The sequence below is a fragment of the Podarcis bocagei genome (assembly GCF_964188305.1).
Source record: "Podarcis bocagei genome assembly, chromosome: 1".
NCBI classification, from domain to species: domain Eukaryota; kingdom Metazoa; phylum Chordata; class Lepidosauria; order Squamata; family Lacertidae; genus Podarcis; species Podarcis bocagei.
The window spans coordinates 137,017,943-137,038,709 of NC_138125.1; the positions used below are offsets into that span (position 1 = coordinate 137,017,943).

General features: G+C 40.3%; 1 protein-coding gene across 5 annotated transcripts in view; it reads right to left on the bottom strand.

Annotated features, from left to right (window-relative positions):
• The window catches only part of ADARB1 (adenosine deaminase RNA specific B1), a 62,619-nt gene that overhangs the window by 10,154 nt on the left and 31,698 nt on the right, over positions 1-20,767 (bottom strand). For 3 of the 5 annotated variants that reach the window (XM_081167679.1, XM_081167681.1, XM_081167680.1), the window contains 5 exons: positions 19,347-19,461; positions 17,085-17,253; positions 14,785-14,933; positions 14,093-14,261; positions 10,445-10,626 (listed from right to left, as the gene is read on the bottom strand). In XM_081167679.1, coding sequence (XP_081023805.1) covers positions 10,445-10,626; positions 14,093-14,261; positions 14,785-14,933; positions 17,085-17,253; positions 19,347-19,461 — 784 coding nt within the window. Of the gene's footprint in view, positions 1-4,422; positions 4,526-10,444; positions 10,627-14,092; positions 14,262-14,784; positions 14,934-17,084; positions 17,254-19,346; positions 19,462-20,767 lie in introns of all 5 variants that reach the window. The other 2 variants (XR_014001623.1, XM_081167682.1) reach the window with 2 other exon arrangements.

The window sequence follows — 20,767 nt, forward strand, 5'->3', positions numbered from 1 at the left end:
CGGAAAACATCATATGCGGAGTCGAAGCTAGCCTAACCAAAATCAACCCAGATGAAGCCAATAAAATCAGACTTGAAGTCACCAACATCCTCTGCTCCAGCAAACCACCCAGAAGCAATTTACACAAAGAAGAACAGAAAGCACTCACCAACCTGAGGAAAGACAACAACATAATCATTCTCCCAGCAGACAAAGGTAATGCCACTGTTGTGATGAACACATCGGACTACCAAGCAAAACTATCAAATCTACTCCAAGACCCTACCTACCAACCTATAAAAACAGATCCCACCACCTATCTGGAAAAAACCACCAAATCCAAAATAAAAGCCTCTCCTATCAGTGAAGAAATCCAGCTAAGAATCATCCCCAGAGAAAAATCATCCAGATGCCCCAAACTCTACGGTCTCCCCAAGATACACAAAGAAGGAACACCACTCAGACCAATAGTCAGCTCCATAGGCTCACCTCTACAAAATCTCGCTAAATTTCTCGCTAAGCAACTTCAGCCCTATGCAGAATCTATCGCTTCACACGTTACAAACTCCTTCCAGTTCATAGAAACAATAAAGAAGCAAAACCTACATCCCGACGACCTACTTGTGAGCTTCGATGTTGTATCTCTCTTCACACAAGTGCCCATTGATGAAGCCTTGACAGCCATTCAAAACAAATACAATCCCCCCGAATACATCCTGGACCTGACCAACCACTGCCTAACCAACACGTACTTCATCCACAATGGACAAAGATACAAACAGATAGAAGGAGCACCTATGGGATCACCCCTCTCACCGGTCATCGCAAATCTGTACATGGAACACTTTGAAACCAATGCTTTAGACAAGTCAGAACACAAACCCAAACTTTGGCTCAGGTATGTTGACGACACCTTTGTAATTTGGCCACACGGGAAGAAAAAACTAGATAGCTTCCTCACACATCTCAACAGCCTACACCCCAAAATACAATTCACTATGGAAATAGAAGCCAACAACCAACTTCCCTTCCTTGACGTCCTAATCTACAAAAAACCTGATGGCTCCCTAGGACACACTATCTACCGGAAAAAAACACACACCAACCGCTACTTACATGCACAATCACACCACCACCCTGCACAAATAAACTCCGTAGCCAAGACTCTCATCTCCAGAACCAAACGCCTGGCTGACAAAGACCACTTGACAACTGAGTTACAGAATCTTTCAAATGTGTTAATCGCCAACGGATACCAGCAAAACAGGGTTACGAAGCTAATCCAAAAAGAAACACCCCCCAAAAACCAAGACACAGAAGAAAACAATGGCATGGCCCTCCTTCCTTATATCAAGGGCACCACAGATAAAATTAGCAAAATCCTCCATAAACACAATATCAAAACAGCCTTTTGCACCAACCAAAAAATAGCCAATATCCTCAGAAACCCCAAAGATAAAATCCAGTTAGAAAACCAAGGGGTCTATGAAATACCCTGCAAAGTCTGCCCAGCCACGTACATTGGACAAACAAACAGACGAATAAATGCACGTATCGCAGAACACAAGAATGCCGTCAAAAAAGAAGAAAAAACTTCCTCTCTTTACCAACACATGAAAGAAACAGGACACGAAATTAATTTTTCAGATTCCAAATTGCTCTTTAACATGGAACACCACCACAAGAGAATAATCATGGAAGCCATCGAGATAGAGAAACACCCTCACAACATGAACAAGCGTGACGATACGTCCCGCCTGCCAGACATCTGGAAAATAGCCCTCCCCACAAAAACCGACACCAGAACCAGAGGCACACAGAACGCCATCTCCAATCAACCACACCAGACCCAAACCCAGACCCTCTCCACAGATAAATTACAGACACCATCCAGTAGCCAAACCATAGTGGCACCTCCGGATGCTGCACCCCCCTGCAATCCCTACACAGATCTGGCTGGCACAGGGCACAAAACCACAGCTCGCCCCTATACACGAAGCCAAGCCAGAGCACAACTAAGTGCAGTACAGCCATCTTCTCAGAAAAAACTCTTCACTAGCTCAAGAGGTCAAGACACGAAAGCTTTAGCAACTAATCCACACCTAATGACCCTCCTAAGTGGTACTCAGAATATCACTCAAGAAATCACTCAAGATATCCCTCAGGTAATTAATGAACAAAAGAAGAAAAGACACACTAACCTGGGAACTTCCTCTCTGCCCAGAACGTTGGAGGCTATACACCACACCCCCTCAACAGTATTTATAGGAACTCAAACACTGAGATCCTGCTCTGTTCCAGTAACAAGAAGCCGAAAGCACCAGCCTGAAGATGACGAGTGAGACCTCGTCGAAACGTCGCCTAGACACCCCAACTCTTACACGGGAAGACACCCGAAGACACCAAAACCTGCATTCATATATATATATATATATTCATATATATATATATATATATATATATATATATATATATATATATGTATTCATATATATATATATATATATGTATTCTCATATATATATATATATATATATATATATATATATATATATATATATATGCTTTCGTAGATTTTCACGGGTACAGGAATGCAGGTTTTGGTGTCTTCGGGTGTCTTCCCGTGTAAGAGTTGGGGTGTCTAGGCGACGTTTCGACGAGGTCTCACTCGTCATCTTCAGGCTGGTGCTTGTTCCAGTAACAAGAAGCCGAAAGCACCAGCCTGAAGATGACGAGTGAGACCTCGTCGAAACGTCGCCTAGACACCCCAACTCTTACACGGGAAGACACCCGAAGACACCAAAACCTGCATATATATATATATATATATATTTGCTTTCGTAGATTTTCACGGGTACAGGAATGCAGGTTTTGGTGTCTTCGGGTGTCTTCCCGTGTAAGAGTTGGGGTGTCTAGGCGACGTTTCGACGAGGTCTCACTCGTCATCTTCAGGCTGGTGCTTTCGGCTTCTTGTTACTGGAACAGAGCAGGATCTCAGTGTTTTCAAACACTGAGATCCTGCTCTGTTCCAGTAACAAGAAGCCGAAAGCACCAGCCTGAAGATGACGAGTGAGACCTCGTCGAAACGTCGCCTAGACACCCCAACTCTTACACGGGAAGACACCCGAAGACACCAAAACCTGCGCATATATATATATATATATATATATATATATATATATATATATATGTTCACATTCTTCATTAGATAACTACCTTCTGTCTGTATTCACTGACAAGAAGTTTTTGCAAACCCCTTAAAGCAGAACTTTATCCTGGGTTAGTCAAGTCATTGGAAGTACAACCCCATACATGTCAACCATGAAGCCAAACTGAGTTCAAAGGCACTTCCTCTCAAATAAGTGGATGCAGGATTTCATCCTCGTTATCTCACAGAAATCAAGAAGCCTTTTGCAAAGTTTGGGTGTGTCAGGTCAGCCCACCCACAGCACGAGACACTGAGCCGGGGCGAGGGCTGATTTTGATACAATATTTTCTCTTCATACTGAAGTATCTGCTTAACCGGTATCTTAACTGGAAAAGTAACTTTTTAAAATTAATGGTGAAAGTTGTGATGTTCTTTGTCCCAAGACCCCATATTTCTTTCTGAAAAAAATGAAAGCATGCTATTTCCCTTTCAAAAACTGAGAGTCACATGCTAGTAGCCAAGCTCTGCAAATCAAAGCAGTGGATTGGGCGGGGGGGGGACATTTCGGGGGGGGCCTGTTTTACTTCAACTTCCAAGGTAACTGTTCCAACTTTTTAAAATGTATTATATAAGGGGTTCAGTATATACTGTCAAAATGTCCTTGAATGCAAAACGCGGTCTAAGTTCTTTAGATTCCCACCTATCCCATCAGTTGCTCCACCACTGAAATCCTTCTCAGTGAGCCCTCTGAAGCACAAAGGACAGCTGCACCCCAGAAACTAGCCAGAGAAAGCAGGAAATATGATGATGGGACTTCAAGATCTGTTTCAGAATATGTTTAAAGTATCTTTAACAGGTATGTCAATTGGTTCTGAAAGCAGCCACCAGAGCAGCAGGAAAGTTATCCTCAACCCTCGAAAATGTTCCTAACCTCACTCTCTTTCTTTTCTTTTTTGGATAATTTAATTCAAAAAACATTTATTCAGAAGTTACAATACAGTTGCAAAACATTTTCAGTCCCTATACCCCCTCACTCTTTAAAGTGGCCCAAAGCCCTTGTCCTCTTCCATGCAACTTGGCTCAGTCCACCCTGTGGTTCCCCCTCAGAAACGTATTTGCCTAGAAGAGACTTTCTACTCCCAATCCATATATTCCCCTTCCTCTTCCCAAATCGACGAGTGATTTTCGAGGGTTGGCTCTTTTTAGGTGATGTGTCATGCAGGCTAATGGGCTGCCATGCTAACTGAAGCCAAAGCAACATACAAAAGTGTCTGATGACAAGAAGGAAATACAACCAATGGCAGCTGGGTAGTTCTCTCCATCCATTTTAGTTGATTACTGTTATAGAAATTGTGACTCAACTGTCAGACTGCTAAAAGACGTGAGTTGCTCAAGTATCTGCAATAGTAAGAGAAGCAACAGTGAGACCTAGCATACCACCCTATGGGTGGAAGGGAGGAGCAATTTCACCAAACTGCTCTTAAATATAAAATTATCCAAAGCACTTTCACAAGTATGGTCATCTGGAACAGCACGGCTTGAACTATATCCTCTACTGGGAATGCCTGTCTGTGATGGATAAAACCACCTTTCTGCTGTCCCTGGAACATTATATGCTGGGCATTTGCTCAGTTTGTATGGATTCACCAGAGTAATGTTAATGTACAACCTGATACCTGTTATGGGGGTGAGGGGATGTTATATTTGTTGTTCTATATAAAAAGCCAATATGAATTGTTTCTTTCAGAAAAGAAGGAAATGTTTGTATTAACTTTTTCTTGGAAAAATCCTCGATATTTATGAATGTATATTCCTGTGAAGTGCAGTCTAACAGATAGACAACAGAAGTGGTTCTTAATTCCGATCATCTATTACGCAGTGATCTGAAGATCTTATATCTTATAATCAACAATATCACTTGGAAACCTATTTGGACACATGGATGTCATTTATTAATGTATGTGTTAAAACTAGGTTTGATAGTTATAATTTTTGATTGATTATTCTTATTGTTAATGGGTGCTGCTGGTGTTTTTTCGGTCTTTTCCCTCTTTCTTGTTCTTTTATTATATCTGCATTAAAAAAATCCACTAATAAAAATGGAGTGGGGTGGGGATTAGTTGCCCTGAATGGAAGAAAGGGGTGTGAATGTAAGAAGCGGAGGTAATAGACAACCATACGAGGAATAAGCCTGGGGTTACAGAGTTTTAGATGAAGCAGCTCCTGTACTGATGGTTGTAATGCACAATGTAAGAAAGGAGAAATAATTTCACAAGAATCTGAAAATAAGGGAAAGGTGCAGATTCAAGATAGAGGTGAAAGAAGCTGGATGTGGCTGAAAGTCAAAAGGATGGAACTTGGTCCATTCAGTTCTCTGTATTTCCAAGCTTCACCTGGAAGCCCAAATCCCTGCTATCATAGGACAGTTGTATTTTGAGGGCAACCACCAGGGCTCTGAGTTTGACTAAGCTGCGGGAGGCAATAGAAGACAGAAGTGCCTGGCGTGCTCTGGTCCATGGGGTCACAAAGAGTCGGACACGACTAAACGACTAAACAACAACAACACCAGGGCTCGTTTTATATGGCCCTCCCTTGCCTGTGACATCTCAGGAGATTGGTTGCTTCATCCTAACAACAGATAAAGCTCATGGGGAATATATGCTTTCGCAGGAAATATTTAAATTTAACTCCTCTTGGTTGGCACCCATTTTGGCTAAGTTGTTCTCTCATATCAAGTGGACAGGGAACATTCCTGGTGGATGGTGGTCTAATATTATTGTTCCTCTGTAAAAAGAAAAAAGAAAAAAAGTGATCCTAAAAATCATAGCCCAGTTAGTCTCTTGGATACTGGGTCAAAAGTCTATGGAAGGTTTTTGTTGAATAAGCTTCAAACCTGGGCTGAGCAAAATGACATCTTAGCTGAAGAACAGGCTGGGACCCAAAGGAAAGGAAAGCGATAATTTGGGCAGAAGCTTGGCTGCAGGAGTTGCCAGAAGGGAAGGTATATAAAAACCAATAAAAGGAAAGCAGTAAGTTTAGTTTATGAAAGTCGTAAGAATCAACAACCAGCTACTTTGACAGTGTTTGATGCAGAAAAGTTACGACAGGGTGGAAAGAGAATTTTTTAATGGTGTTTTAAGTAAATTTGAAGTAGAAGAAAAAAGTCACTGTTGAATAACAGCATGTTATCATAAAGCAAGTACAAAACTATTAATAAATGGAACAATGCAGAAGTAAGTCTAGTTAGAAAGAGGGACCAGTGAGGAATGTCTATTTTTCATCTACATTTTTTGTTGTTTTTGTTGGGAATTTTGGCTTAGCTATAAGAAATAAACCAGCAAGCAAAGGGAAAGTTAGATATGTCAAAAACTGAAAGTACTTAAGAGGGTGGTTCAGGAAACAGGAAGGTATCATGATATACGATAAATAGATCCAAAACAGAATTTATTTGGTTTTGCTTAGAAGAGGACAAAGATACTATACAGAATTTGTTTGAAAGTAAAGTGGCATTAACACCTGTTTGATTTTATGGCATGTGGCTAACATCCAGTTTAGAGGATCTATATCCTCTCAGTTAATTTTGGTCTAGTTATAAAGACCGTTAAGAAGGTGTTTGTGATATAGAATAATTTAAATATCTCTTAGTTTGTAAGAATATCATTAGTGAATATGTGCATATTGCTGAAGTTGCTTTACCATTTTCAAAATCAACACATGAAAAGAGAACCCAAATGGAAGTTCAGTTACAGTAAAAAAAAGGTGGGGTGGAGAGATATAATAGTTATGCAAATGTGATGTTAGATTGATTTTAATGATAATTGACTGTACTTGAGAATCTAAGAGCAACAATTGGCACACATCCCTCCTGGATGGTAAGTTTAAGGTAAGCAGGTCAAAGAAGTAGTACTTGTTCATAATCATGAGTTGATTGAAAAAGGGAATACCATAAAATTTCCAATATATCAATATTTTCAATCCATAAATTGGGCACAAGATAAAAGAATAAGGGAATAAATGTTAATGCAAGGAAAGTGACCTCTAACATGTAGAATTTACTGATAAACGTAAATCAATGGAAGAACATGCATTGTGATATACAGTCTACTGATCTAAATAAGGAAACAGTGAGATTGTGGGAATATATACGGGAGAAGAGTGTGTGGAAGACATTAAACATAAATTAATTGGAAAATTCAAATGAAACAATAGCCAGATGGTACATGACTTCATGGAGGATGAAACATACTTAGTTAGAAGGCAAAATGAAAAGCTGGAGATATAAATATCACAAGACAGATATGATGCAAATTCAGTGCAAATATCCAGTTATTCATAGGTGCAGATGGTAGCAACTTTTAAGGAAATAACAAGGACAGAAGTCCTGTTGGATCCTACCAGAATTCTATTGGGATTTATAAACGGAATTGGATCAGAAACAGAAAAAATGAATTTGTATTTATCAATAGCAAAAATATTAGCAGCTCAATACTGGGGCGGGGGTGGGGCGGAGAACGTAGCAAAGGTAATAGAATGGGAAATTGTGTTGGACTCTATTCAACTGTTGTTGGCATCTGTCTCGGGAGACAATGAAAGAATGTGCCTTCATGGATAAAGTCAAACGCCCGGAGAGTTATAGCACCTGCTGTGGTTGCATTTAAATCCATGAAATGAACATACCGAAAGACAAGTGGGAAAACGGTAGAAAAAGGTGATTGAAAGCAGGAAAAGATGTTGGAATAGTTCTACTTTGATAAATTTCATTCTGTTTCTCACCCAGTATGTTTATGGATTTAAAGTCCAACAAAATTTCCTATTCCATGACCTTTTGCTACTTTTACCTTTTTAGATACTACAGTAAGGACACTATTTTAGGTACACTGAAGTACATTAATTTAAAACTGGTCTTTTTGATGCACTAATCAGATTTGGGGATTATTAATATGTGTTTTTACTATTGATAAGGCTGCATCCTGTGGCTCTTGGGAGGGCAACGGATACATCAGCTCCCCCCACAAAAACATTTGCAGCCATGCCAGCACCAGAGACACAGTCTTGGTAGGGCCAAGAAAAAGGGCGTGACACCCCTTGATATATTATAATTCAGTGGTTTCACATTTCACAGCAAGAAGCTCAAGGCAATCACCTGGGGAATGTACCGAGGCCAAAGATTTTTAGCACATTCTGTGTGTCAATTGGCTTATCAATCCCAGGATGTCTGTGTCGTCCAGCAACTGTTTTTTTTAATTACATAATTATCACTGCCTATATTTCATTTCCCTCTGACTTCATTGCTTACAAACCTCACTTCCCCAAATGAAGTTACCTGTAACTCAGGATAACACTTCATGCATTTGATGAAGGGGACTGCAGTCCATGAAAGCTTATGCCATGCGACATTTGTTAGTCCTTAAGGTGTCACAAGGCTGTTTCTTGTTTCTGATTTACTAAAGTAATGTGTATTCTTTATTAGACCTTCCTGTTTCAGTATTTGATATTGCACAGTAGATCGCCCCCAGTCTGCTGCCAAATCGTAGGATTTGGGGTTATTAACAACAAAGAAAAAATGTTGGATTTGGAATAATTTTTCTGATAACAGCAAAAAGAAAATGTATAGCTGAACTGCATCTTATGTGTACAGAATCATAGAATTGTAGAGTTGGAAGGGAAGTCCAACCCCTGCAATGCAGGGATCCATGTAGTTCCATGATTGCTTTTGGAGACATTTTTCTTTGCTACAGTGCAGATGGCTTGTATTTTTCTACTATTCTTACATAACAGCCCTCTAACAGGCAGTATCTGTGAAGATCACAAAGCAATCAAAAAACAAAACATTAAAATACAGTATAAAACATTAAAAATGATAGAGAATTGATTAAAAAACTGAAGCACAATTAAAACACACTTTAAAACTTAATTTAAAGGTGAGAGGCCCAGTTTTACCCCACTCACATTGCTTTTACCATCTTCATAAAAAGAATACTGAAGCTTTTTCATAACACGGCTGCTTTTACCACCAAGGGGAAAAAGAAAGAAGTACAGGAAACCCACCATTTACGCAGTTCAACATGTGCTCAACCATGCACGCGCGCATTGTGTCAAACCCAAAAGTGACCCAAAAACCTCACAGAAAGGGGCAGAGTGGAATGGGGTGTTTGCATATATTTGAAACATCATTGGAATTTCATTTAAATGTGCCTTGGTATGTAACCTCCACGTAAATGGGGGGTTGCCTGTAGCCACATCTTTTCCTCTGCAGTGCTAAAAGCAGCTGAGGCAGGAATGATATTCGTCAAGAAGGCAGCACAAGGGTTAAGAAGCTCCTGTCCTATGGCAGTGTCCCTCTTTGAATTGCTGTCTCAGTAGCTGAATTGCCGCTTTTTAAAGGACTCGTGCAGGAGCGGCAGGTGCAGTGGGGCAGCAACACACCAAGAAGGGAGGGGTGGCAAGGCTGGGACTGTGGGGCACATGGGCAGAATCAACCTGGCCCTCCTGCCAACCTTGCCACTGCCTGGGCCCACTCCTGCCCTATCCAGTAAAGCATCCAATATGGCACTGTTGAGAAGCAGGTGGAAAAATCCAAACCCTTAATAATATTGCTACATATTTCCCTAATAAGGCACAGAGGTACATAGCCATAAGCAAGGACAGCACTGGGCGCTCCAAGTCGATGGTTTTAACTATCTAACTGCCCCGAATTGTGGCCTAAGTCAAGAACCCTCATTACATGGATTCCAAGTCTTTCCTGAACGCCCTATTTATATTTGAGGTAGATCTCTCGTTAACAAAAGGCAATGAGTAAAAACAGGGGTGTGCAGACAAACTCAGCTATCAAGGTGCCAGTATATGGGCCCATCTTCATACCTTTTCATGATTAGCACAAAGGTCTGTAGAGGAATTTTACGCATGTCCAAATGAACGCACTTCGAAACCCTCCCACAAGTGGGACCCTGTCTTATCTGACCTAGGAATGACCTCATCTTCAGACCTTTGCCCAATTGGTCCAAAGGTCTGAAGGGGTTTTTGAAGCAGATTCAGTTGAATAGACTGCGAAACTCTCCCATGGACGGAAAGCCAGTGTTATCTGGGAGAGTCTCTAAGTGTGCTCAAATGAAAGCATTTCCAAACCCTCTCCAGACCTTTGCACTAGTGCAAAGACCTAAAGACCAACCTGCACGTTGGAGACATTGGGGTGGACCTTATATATGTGCCCCTGACCCTGTTTTTACACATTGTGGGTTCAGGTGAATGCAATTTGCAAAATTTTGAAAATATACCAGAAGTGGAAGAGGTGTTGTTTATTTTTTATTACATACATACCACTGAGTAAAGGTCTGTTGAGTATATAGAGAGGGGGTAAATCTTCTATCTCTGCTATTCGCTGGTATACTGCTCTGGATAGATGGTCTCCATGGTACAAGCTCCCCAAGATAATGCTAGAGAAGTAAATTGGCTCAACAAAGAGGGTAAGTAATGCTCCTTGAATACCAAGCACGTTCCATCTAAAGGGAAACAAATGACACCATTTTGAATTAGGCCTACAAACAAAACAAAAAAAATATGAGTGACTATAGGAGAGTGGGGCAGATACCCTGCAAAAATGGTGGTGGCACCAGATGTGTCAGGGTGAGCTTCCTACCCTAGCTGTGCTTCACTGTGTCTAAGGGCAAGAGAATCTCCTTTGAAGCCTAGCGAAGGTAGCTGAGTGACAACAAACAGTGCTAAAGGGCCATCATTCTGCAACTCACATAGAGCCTACAGACTGTTCTAAGCCAAGGCTTAGAAAACAGCAGCATCCTCCCTCTGACAGAAGAGGCAGAGGGAGGATTTGCTTCTACGTTTTAAAACACTAGCAGATCTTTAAAATAATTAAAAACCAGTAGACCTCAATGGATAAGAAAAATAGCCATTTGGGAGATGCTGAAAGGTCATCACAGGTGAAAGAAATAGGTGATTCTAGCACAAGTGCTGTAAGGGCCCAATGTCCCCTTGGCTTTCCTGTTTAGAATATCTGCTGTTCTATTCATTTGAGTATCAGGGTTCAAATCCCCACTCAGTATTGCATTCCAATTGATGCACAATCATTTGCAGGAATTGCACTGGCCCAGTGACTATAAATTGAGCCCATCACAACCACTTCCCTGTTTATATATCCTTTGACAAAAATAAAGCCCCATGTTAAGCTTTCAGAACATTGTGATGTGCAAACCACATGCCACCCCACATCCCAGATTTCAATGTTCCCAGGGCCCTATACCATTCCCCCACTCCCACTGTATACAGTTCTGGGTGTTTTCCACCTTTCTGACACCCACCAGCTAAGTTTCCTGAGTGAATACTACATTTGCATTGCTCTTTTAGTCACTTTCCAGCTCAGTCTCTGCTCTACGGTCATGGCTAGACACCTCACATTTATATTTAACTAAAACATTTTAATGTTTCAATACAGTAAACAAAAACAAATAAACAATGCAAGCCACTGTCCCTCCAACATTTGTCCACTGCATTTTGAGAAAAGACATTTGCTTTCATATAACACGGCATACACCCACTGAGTAGTTCTCTTTCTTTATTCTCTCCCACTGAAACTCCTTAACTCCCAAACAAACTCAAACCAATAACATATCCGTCCTCCCTCCGCCCCATCTCCCTCTGCCTTCAGGTGACATTCCCACAGGGAGACCTACATGGAGAGGATATATCTCTTCTCCCAACATTTTAGCCTATCAATACTAAACTCAAGTGTTTTCAGTCACACCTTAATCCCAAATGTATAAGTGAAAGATAACTGCAAACTCAGCATTGCCCAAGCAGTAAAGCTTATCTGAGTTTTATGCTCTTGTGCACATCCGTTTTCTATTTAACCATTTTGTCATGCCTAGTCACACTTTCCCCCACTGATGAGGTTGAAGCTGGGCAAAAACGGAGCAAGTCTGCAAACTTTCTGAATACAGCACCCAGGCCCCTCTGAAGGGGAAAGGGCAGGTACTCTTGCTCTGGGCCTGGGAGGGCTAAGCTGCTTGGGGGCCTTTGCCAGGCTGCTTTTGAGTTTGAGTTAAGCACTAGATTACACTGCCTCTCAATATTAACTTCATTGTAGACACAATACCTTCTTTATATTGGAAAAAACCTTTAGAGAAGTTTCTTCTAGGCATATATAGCTTAAACACATGAATACAAGTACTCAGAGGCTCAAAAGGAAATCTCAGTGCTGCACTAGCTTTATTTCCCTTGTCCTCTTAGTCCTTTTTCACTCCCCTCCATGTCCCACACTGTCCTCTGTGTTCTTTCTGTCCCTCTGTTCCCTACTGTGCATGAAAGACAAAATAAATGAGGGAGCTATAGGATGAGGTATGGTGCATAATTCACTGGCCAAGGTTCTCTGATTGATTTATCACTCTCAGGGATTGCCAGGTGTAAAACAAGACAATTTTTCTCTAAATAATATAAAGCAGCACAATCCTAACTATGTCTACTCAGATGTAAATCCCATGCACATCAATGGTGCTTACTCCCATGTAAGTGGGGTTAGGCTCCCATCCTTACTGTGCTAAATATCCGGAAAATCCAGCAAGCTTTGCTCTACAATCCTCTGCATCATTTTAATGCTTGTGGGGCTGGTTCAGGTTGCTAACATTCGTAATCCACACAACCAAGTGATTTGTGTTCTTGCTTCCAGAAACAAGGTGCCCCCCCCCCTAAAGCAAAATATTGCCCTTGCAAGAATATACCTAGTTGTTTGCTAAAATGGTACTTTCCCAGTTGGGTGCATGTGTAAAGCAACAATTTTTTTGTTTTAGAAAAGTGATTCACACTAAAGCTTGCTAATGGCGAAAAGGTCATGAAAGTGCTTTAAGCCCGTCCTCGTGTGCTGCACTGACTGGCCCAATTCAGGAGGCTGCTACCTGAAAAAACACCTCTTCTGGTGAGTGGACTGGACTTTAAGGGCATCTTCACAGACTCTCCTCAGTGCCCCCTCCTGCTGAATTTGGAGAATGGCAACAAGGGGAACAGCAGTTTGCCTGCTTTACTAGACACGTGAAAACTTTCCCTCAAAGTGTTTTTAGCTGTAGTTTTAAGAGTAGCTGCTTTCACAGTCGGTGCTTTTATTATTCTCAATGGGGATTTTCTGTTCATTTAACCTTCTGTTTAAATTGGAATTTTGTTAATTAATGCAGTTTCAGTATTTGCATCTCGTAGTACTATATGCTGTGCTTTAATTGTAAGTGACCTAGAAGTATCTTGTGTTAAGTAACATCTACATTTAACAAAGAACAACGATAAATAGTTAAGTAAGAAAAGGCATGAACTCAGCCCTTTGTTGCTATCTTGAGTTTGTTTGCTTGGGGGGGGGGGTCACACTTCTCCCCAATCCAGTTGTATTGAAAACTTGGACCTGACAATCAATTTCATTTGGCAATTCTTACTTCTCTTCCTGGGGACACTTTTAACGCAACTTCTGTCTGAAGCAGGAAATAGTCTCTATGTGTTGTCTCTTTCCCCTCTTTCTTTCTTTCCAACCACTCCATTTAATTTCCCCTCCCACCTAGCAGTCATGTTTTTTCCTTTCAGACTTTCTGTGCTATTGAGTCTCCAGTCGCCTAGGGGGGTTTCCTCCTCTCTAGGGTGTTTTGTTTTTTTGCTTTAAGAGGTGCCAAGTAAGGTGTCTGATGACATCCTGACCCCCATGGTGTCACACTGACCTGGGGACCCTCCATCTAGCAATATGGAAGTTGGACAGAGGAGAAACAAAATAAAAAAAATTCCTTCCAGTAGCACCTTAAAGACCAACTAAGTTAGTTCTTGGTATGAGCTTTCGTGTGCATGCACACTTCTTCAGATACACCCGAAAGCTCATACCAAGAACTAACTTAGTTGGTCTTTAAGGTGCTACTGGAAGGAATTTTTTTTATTTTGACTATGGCAGACCAACACGGCTACCTATCTGTAAGAGGAGAAACAGTTTACCTGGCTATCTTATCACTGCACGACATAGTAAGCAATCTTTCTCCCTGTAGGACTCCATCCCACGTCTGGATTGTAGTTGTAGATCTGACAGGGATTGTTCCTTCCCCAGATTCGATTTTCGTCCGTAGCTGTCCTCTTGCTTTCCGGTTTGGATGTCTGTCTCCCTGATCTAAGTGACAAAAGCAACCACTGTTCATGCAAGGAAAAACTATGCTTTCTAAGAAAATTCAGCCCTGTTTTCCATTACTCATTTGGGACGACAGCAGTTAGGAAAAAAGTGGTGTGAACTAAAAAAAAAAACTTCTAGAGTGCTTCATTTATAGAAAATCACGTCCAATACTTTTTTGCAAGGCTTATTTCACACTGTTCTACATGGTACAACCTTTTATTTATTTTAACAGAATATCCCATTTTCAAACTGAAATTTCCAATATGGCTTACAAGCAACAATAAAGCCATGATGAAATGATCCATAGATGCATAACAAATTAATTCCTCCACAATCTTTGTAATGTATGAAGTGGAACTGAGGTGTTAGACCTCCTAGATAGTGTTGCTTTTATAATATGAAGAAAACTAAACAATTTAATTTTCAGTAAATAGCCAATCTAGATTTTCATAAACTACGAAAGCTATTTTCAATAAATTGTTTTCTCTCAAACACCCCCATTACTAGCTGAAACTTGTCTTACCTTCTTGTGCTGCTTCATGTGGTGAGAAAATCCGAGCATCGCCACAAGGAGAGGTGCTGATATAGAGATGAAACTGTACATTTTCTCTCAATTTAAACCCGCTCCGTTCTGATTTGATAAAAATAGATTTTTGCTGATCTTCCTTACTACTGAAACAAAGTGCAACAATGTTATTAAAAAGGTGTTTTGGTTTTTCTAATTACAACAAGCAAGACCCAAAGTTTACCATAACTTGATTTTAACTCTTATGGTGTAATACGCTAACTGAGTCTAGGATTGTTTTTTCTTACTTAGCGGAACATTTTGCTGAGCAAGTTCCACATATAGCAGAATGTGTAGGGTCCAAGCTCCTTTGTCTAACAACCTCAAGGAGCATTTTAATTTATCTAAGTTCTCCCTTTCCCATTCATTAAAAATTGCTGCAGAGAGAAATAAAGGTATTACATAAAAGTGGGAAGATATACAGTTTAAGAGCACTGTTTTGTATCAATCAAGGTAAGTCCAATTTGCTCCAAACATGAAAATTTCATTTAAGCCAAGGTTATAAGTTTTGTATGGTTGTTGTTTTGCTTTGTTTTGTCTTTTGCAAGGGCAATGGAATAAGATATCAAATATATACATCTGTTTCCATGTCTTATTGATCCATTTATAGTGGAAGCGTAATTAAATGAAGTCCCTAATTTGTCCAGAGGGATTAATCAGCAAAAGCTCAAATTTCCTATGATTCACTTGGAAGATCTGAAACCTCACTATGTAGTAAATCAATTGCTGCAATGTTGGCATAGATATTGCAACAGTCAGGTATAAAACTGTTCACTGTCATATACTGCTCAATATTACCTATCTTAATTCTTGTCATCACTGCATCCTGCCTAATAGCCTCTCCAAAAGGCTTATTGAATAAGACCAAAGAGAACATTTCTGGGCCCTCCCCAAATCCGGAACTTTTTGGATCTTATACTATTGACATTAGCCTGAGCAGTTGGTTGGGCATAAAAGAACTAGATAGCCTGGAAGAAGTCAGGGCCAAATTGCATAACTCATAATGATTTTATGACAGTCTCCAGGACAAAAGTCCTCTCTGTGCCAAGTGACAATTCTGTGGACAAAATATTCTTTTGTTTACAGTAATGAAGTATATTTAGAGATAAGAATATATTATCCGCAATCTGTTTATCTGAAATAAATTTTGATCATAACTGATACAAAAGCTACTTATTATTTTGAGCTTTGAGGCTATTAAGGATGTAAACATGTTACCTTCCGCATTCAGGAGGGAGGTTTGCTGACACATCTAAACTGGGGTGCCACCCCTCCCCTGTTTGAGTACGACTGTTATTTTTGCTTCCCTCCAAATACAGTGGTGCCTCGCAAGACGAAAAGAATCCATTCTGTGATTCTCTTCGTCTAGCGGTTTTTTCATCTTGCGAAGCAAGCCCATTGACGGATTAGCGGATTAGCGCTATTAGCAACTTATCTGCTGATCGGATCAGCTGATAAGCGGCTTAGCGGCTTAGAAAAAGGGGGGGAAAGGGGAAAAAAACCAGCAGGAACTCGCAAGACATTGTCGTCTTGCGAAGCAAGCCCATAGGAAATTCGTTTTGCGAAGCACCTCCAAAGCGGAAAACTCTTTCGTCTAGCGGGTTTTCCGTCTTGCAAGGCATTCGTCTTGCGGGGCACCACTGTATAGGCGATCATCCCATTTTGCCTCTACATACTTTAAGGCCCCTAAATTAAAAAGCAGTTTCCAGGATGTAGCAGAGGGAGCCACTCAAAAGGAAACAGATATTTTAAAAACCAATATAAACATATAGATTTCACCCAGATGCACTTTATTTTATTTATTTGTTTGTTTCATATAATTTATAAACCACTCAGAGGGTTTATATTCCAGCTATTCTTCTGGTCACCAATTCTGACTTTTAATGTACGCTTCAACGTAAAACAAACCATATGCTTCCAACTGTCAGTTCAGCATATGTTAAATATGAAATCTTACACATTATGAATTCTTTGAAAAATAAAAGGGCAGGATTGCACCAATGCAGGACAGTTTATGCCAAAGATGTAAAGAAATATTTATACTAATGCTAGTGTCATATCCATGTTCCAGAATAAGGCAACTAGCTATCCATTTCTGCTGATATTAGGACCCCGGCACCACTTATCTGAAGTTGCATCATCATCACAGAACCTCACAGGATCACATCCCAAGACTGTAATCCTAAGCACAATGTGATCAATGGAACTTTCTTCTGTGCTGAAAACTGGGATGCAAGGGAATTTCTCTTTAAACTTACCATAAGAGCAGTTCAAGTTGTGTATAGAGAAATTTAAGCAAGCATCTACGTGCTATAATTTCTGCATGGCAATCGTTCAATGCAAGACCACGATCACTCATATATTCTCCATTAATGCATTTTGTTCCTGTAGAAACACTTATAACCTGAGCATCCTTCACATCAGTACCTGGGAAGACAAGTTTTAAAAGGGAAAGCATATAAAGATATTTTTAGAAGACTTGTTTGGTGAAATATGGTAGCCTTCTTGAATGTCTTCTTGAAGGTGTGGCTTGGGGGACCTTCCTGCACCAGACGACCTTCAGCTACATCCTAGTCATATATATTCTGAAGGCATACTTGGGGTGGAAATGAAGTCACACTAATATCTGTTCATGCAACTTGGGTTGCCTTTAAAATTCTGGAACTACATAAAAATTCAGCAAAGTATTAAAAACTACAGAACCTCACATTTTGTGGTTTGAGTGTCAATTACTCAGTTTGGGGGTGGCACAAAATGCTGGGTTTGTAGCACAAAACGTTGGCATCAGTTTGGGGGGAATCCTGAATTTGGGGGTAACACATTAATGAAGCTGTGTCTCTCCCGCCCCCCTCTTCCGCCCCCCGCCAACAAACTCCAAGAGGACTAGGTTGGGAGACTCTATCCACCCACAACGGCAATATCGCTCCATTTTCTATGTGCCTCTTCATCCAAACACCAAACCCTCCTCCCCACTCATTTACCTGCTTTGTACAAAAATTAAATAGATTTAAACAGCTGCTGCCACATGACGTTTGAGCTTAAAATTGGGGTTCTGTTTCAATCCACTAGAGATATTAGCGAACCATTAAAGCAAATGTTTTACTTTACTGGGACAGAAGATTCAATTCTAACACACACACAAAACCCATTTCCTCAACTTTAGTATGCTAGGAATCAATTTTTCAAAAGCTAAATTTTGAGTGCTTGTCTAATGTATGCTGGGTACTGTCTGCAGAACACTAGAAACCACGGTGAGATTGGGTTTCTTGATAGAAGCAATGCTTTCCAGAGACATTCTCTGAACACGCAATGCCCAGCCATATACACCTGGCATCCTGTATATTTCAACTGGAAATTCCAGCCTCCGGCCTACAGTCATTGGTTACTAAAAGGGAGAGAGAGAGATTTTTCTCCCTCTTGCATAATACTAGGATATGAGCTCATTCAACGCAGCTGAGGGTTCAACCACACTTCTGCTTGTCCTGTGCCGAGAAAGGACAGGGCTGAGCAGTTTTCTGCTTAATCTGCACTTTCTGAGTGTTTCCAGCCCTTGCCCCACTCCTTTCCCAGGCAAAACCCATCCATTAGTTTTAAATCAGAACTAATGGCAATCTGCAGAAAATCCAATTGCCCTTTGCTTCGATGGAGTGCTAAACCATGGTTTTCCCCAGAGGAAGGCAGGAGGGCAAGAGGAAGTGTGGAAGATCCAAGGCAGACAAAAGGAACATAGTTAAAGTATCAAATTCACTACCACATGATATTGTGATGGCCATCCATTTTTATGGCTTCCAAACAGCACGTGCACTACCTGCCGTGCCTCTGACTACAAGTCGGGAGAGGGCTGTAGTGTTTTGCTGCATGGTCTCTGTGAGAACAATGACAGAGCGGCTGCCAAGTCTCATCAAGTCCAATGACCATTCCCCCTTCCTTCTGATCCATGTGGGTACAAATGATACCACCAGATTCATGGAAGATGGAGCAAGTTTGTTTTCTGCTGCTTCAGAGTGTAGGATCCAAACCAATGAATTCAAATTACAAGAAAGGAGACTCCAGCTCAACATTAGGAAGAGGCTGCAGAGCTTGCCTCACAAGAAGGAAATGAATTTTTATTAAAAATGAAAGCTATGTTTTTTGTACAAGGACACACTCCTAATATTTGCTGAGAGAGAGAACCTAAAAATGTCACTCCTCTGACAGCACGGATTCTGTCAGTGAAATGGGAAGAGAAGCCATTTTCAATGCTTCCTCCTCCCACCTCTAAATCTGTTCCCCCACCATCTAGAAGCCTCAGCACTACCTGAGCAACACCTCTTGATACAACCTGTTATATTTAGAGACAAGCAGTTTGGATTAAATTTCATAATCCTATTTTATGAATGAAGACATCTCAGTATTTTAAAGCAATCGAAACTATATATGAAATGTAAATATTCATTCACCTTTACCATTTTATTTTGTAAAAACAACAGAGGACAAAAGGCTGTATCAGTTGGGGAGGCATGTTTTTGGTTTGTTTTTACCTGTTGTCATGACTACTCCAGATAGCACTTTTCTACGTGCATGGGGCGATGTAAAATTATCTGTCAAATCGCTGAATTTATCTACCACCAAGCGTGCAACAGCATCAGCTAAAACCTGCAAAAATCACACAAATATATTGGACAATTCATCAAAACAGAGCTGCCTTTAAAACATTTCAAAATGGATTTAAAAACCTGTATGGTATTTTTATTTAATTAGTTATTAAAGTTCTATACTGCTGTTCATCCAAGGATCACAGGGAATCTTTGTAATATTTACTAGAATTGATTGGTGCTGTTGTTTCGAATTACTGCTGATTCAAAGTGTTGAAGAGTTTATATCCATGCCCTTCAGGCATCTCTACAAACTATACTGCGTTTTTATGGAAGCCCTTAGTGCTGATCATGGAACAGATAATTTTAAATTCAGGGAGTGAGGCTGCATGCACAACATTCAATTTTTAACTAGGCTCTAGCCTTCATTATGAGATCTTCTGTAGAAAATTTGAGGTATCTAAGATGGTATTTCCATGGAACGCATCCATAATTGGCTTGTAAAGCATATTCAAAGGGTAAGAACTAATGGAATTCAAACCAGAAAGTTGTACCAAGTGGTGTTCCATTGAGGTTGGTCTTGAGTCCATTATCATTCATTACATTCATTAGTGACTTGAATGGAGTGAACAGTACCGCAACCAGATCTGCAGAGAATGCCAAATTTGGAGGGATTGCAAATACTTTGGTGGATCATGTAAGTTTATAATATATATATAGATATATATATAACAGAAACTGAAAAGCCAAGCAGACTACAATAAAGCATAAACTGAACATATTAAATATAAATATATAGAAAAAGACACTGAGTCATAAAGTGGTAACTCTTTGGCTAGACATTAAGACCAGCAATAAGGATTTTGAGATTAAAGTGAATTGTAAACTGAGTACAAATTAAACGTATGCTTTGGGGGTAAACTGTGCCTTGTATGTAGAATTATACAAATTTATGGGTGACATGCAACTGAGAAGAGTCTTCGTTGCTTGAGGAATAGGTTGGAGAAGGGTTTAGATCTAGGATCTCCTGTCTCATAATGTAATCTTACATTGCCTGACCCTTAAGGATCCCTTGCATTATGCGAGAGCGGCATAAATATACCTTCTAAATATACCTGTTATAATAGGATTCAAATTTAATTTGCAGGAGATTTTAAGCCTCTTTAAAAGTGATTAAAAAAACCACTCACTTTAAGAACTGGGCCATTGTCGGACTTCCCAACAATCTATGATTGATCTGGAATATTCTAAATTAACATTCTTGAAAGGATAAAAACAATTGGTATTAGTTAGAGAAGTTTACAATCTGAAACAGGTGGGGAACCTTTTCTAGCTCGAGGGCTGCATTCCCTTCTGAGTCACTTTCC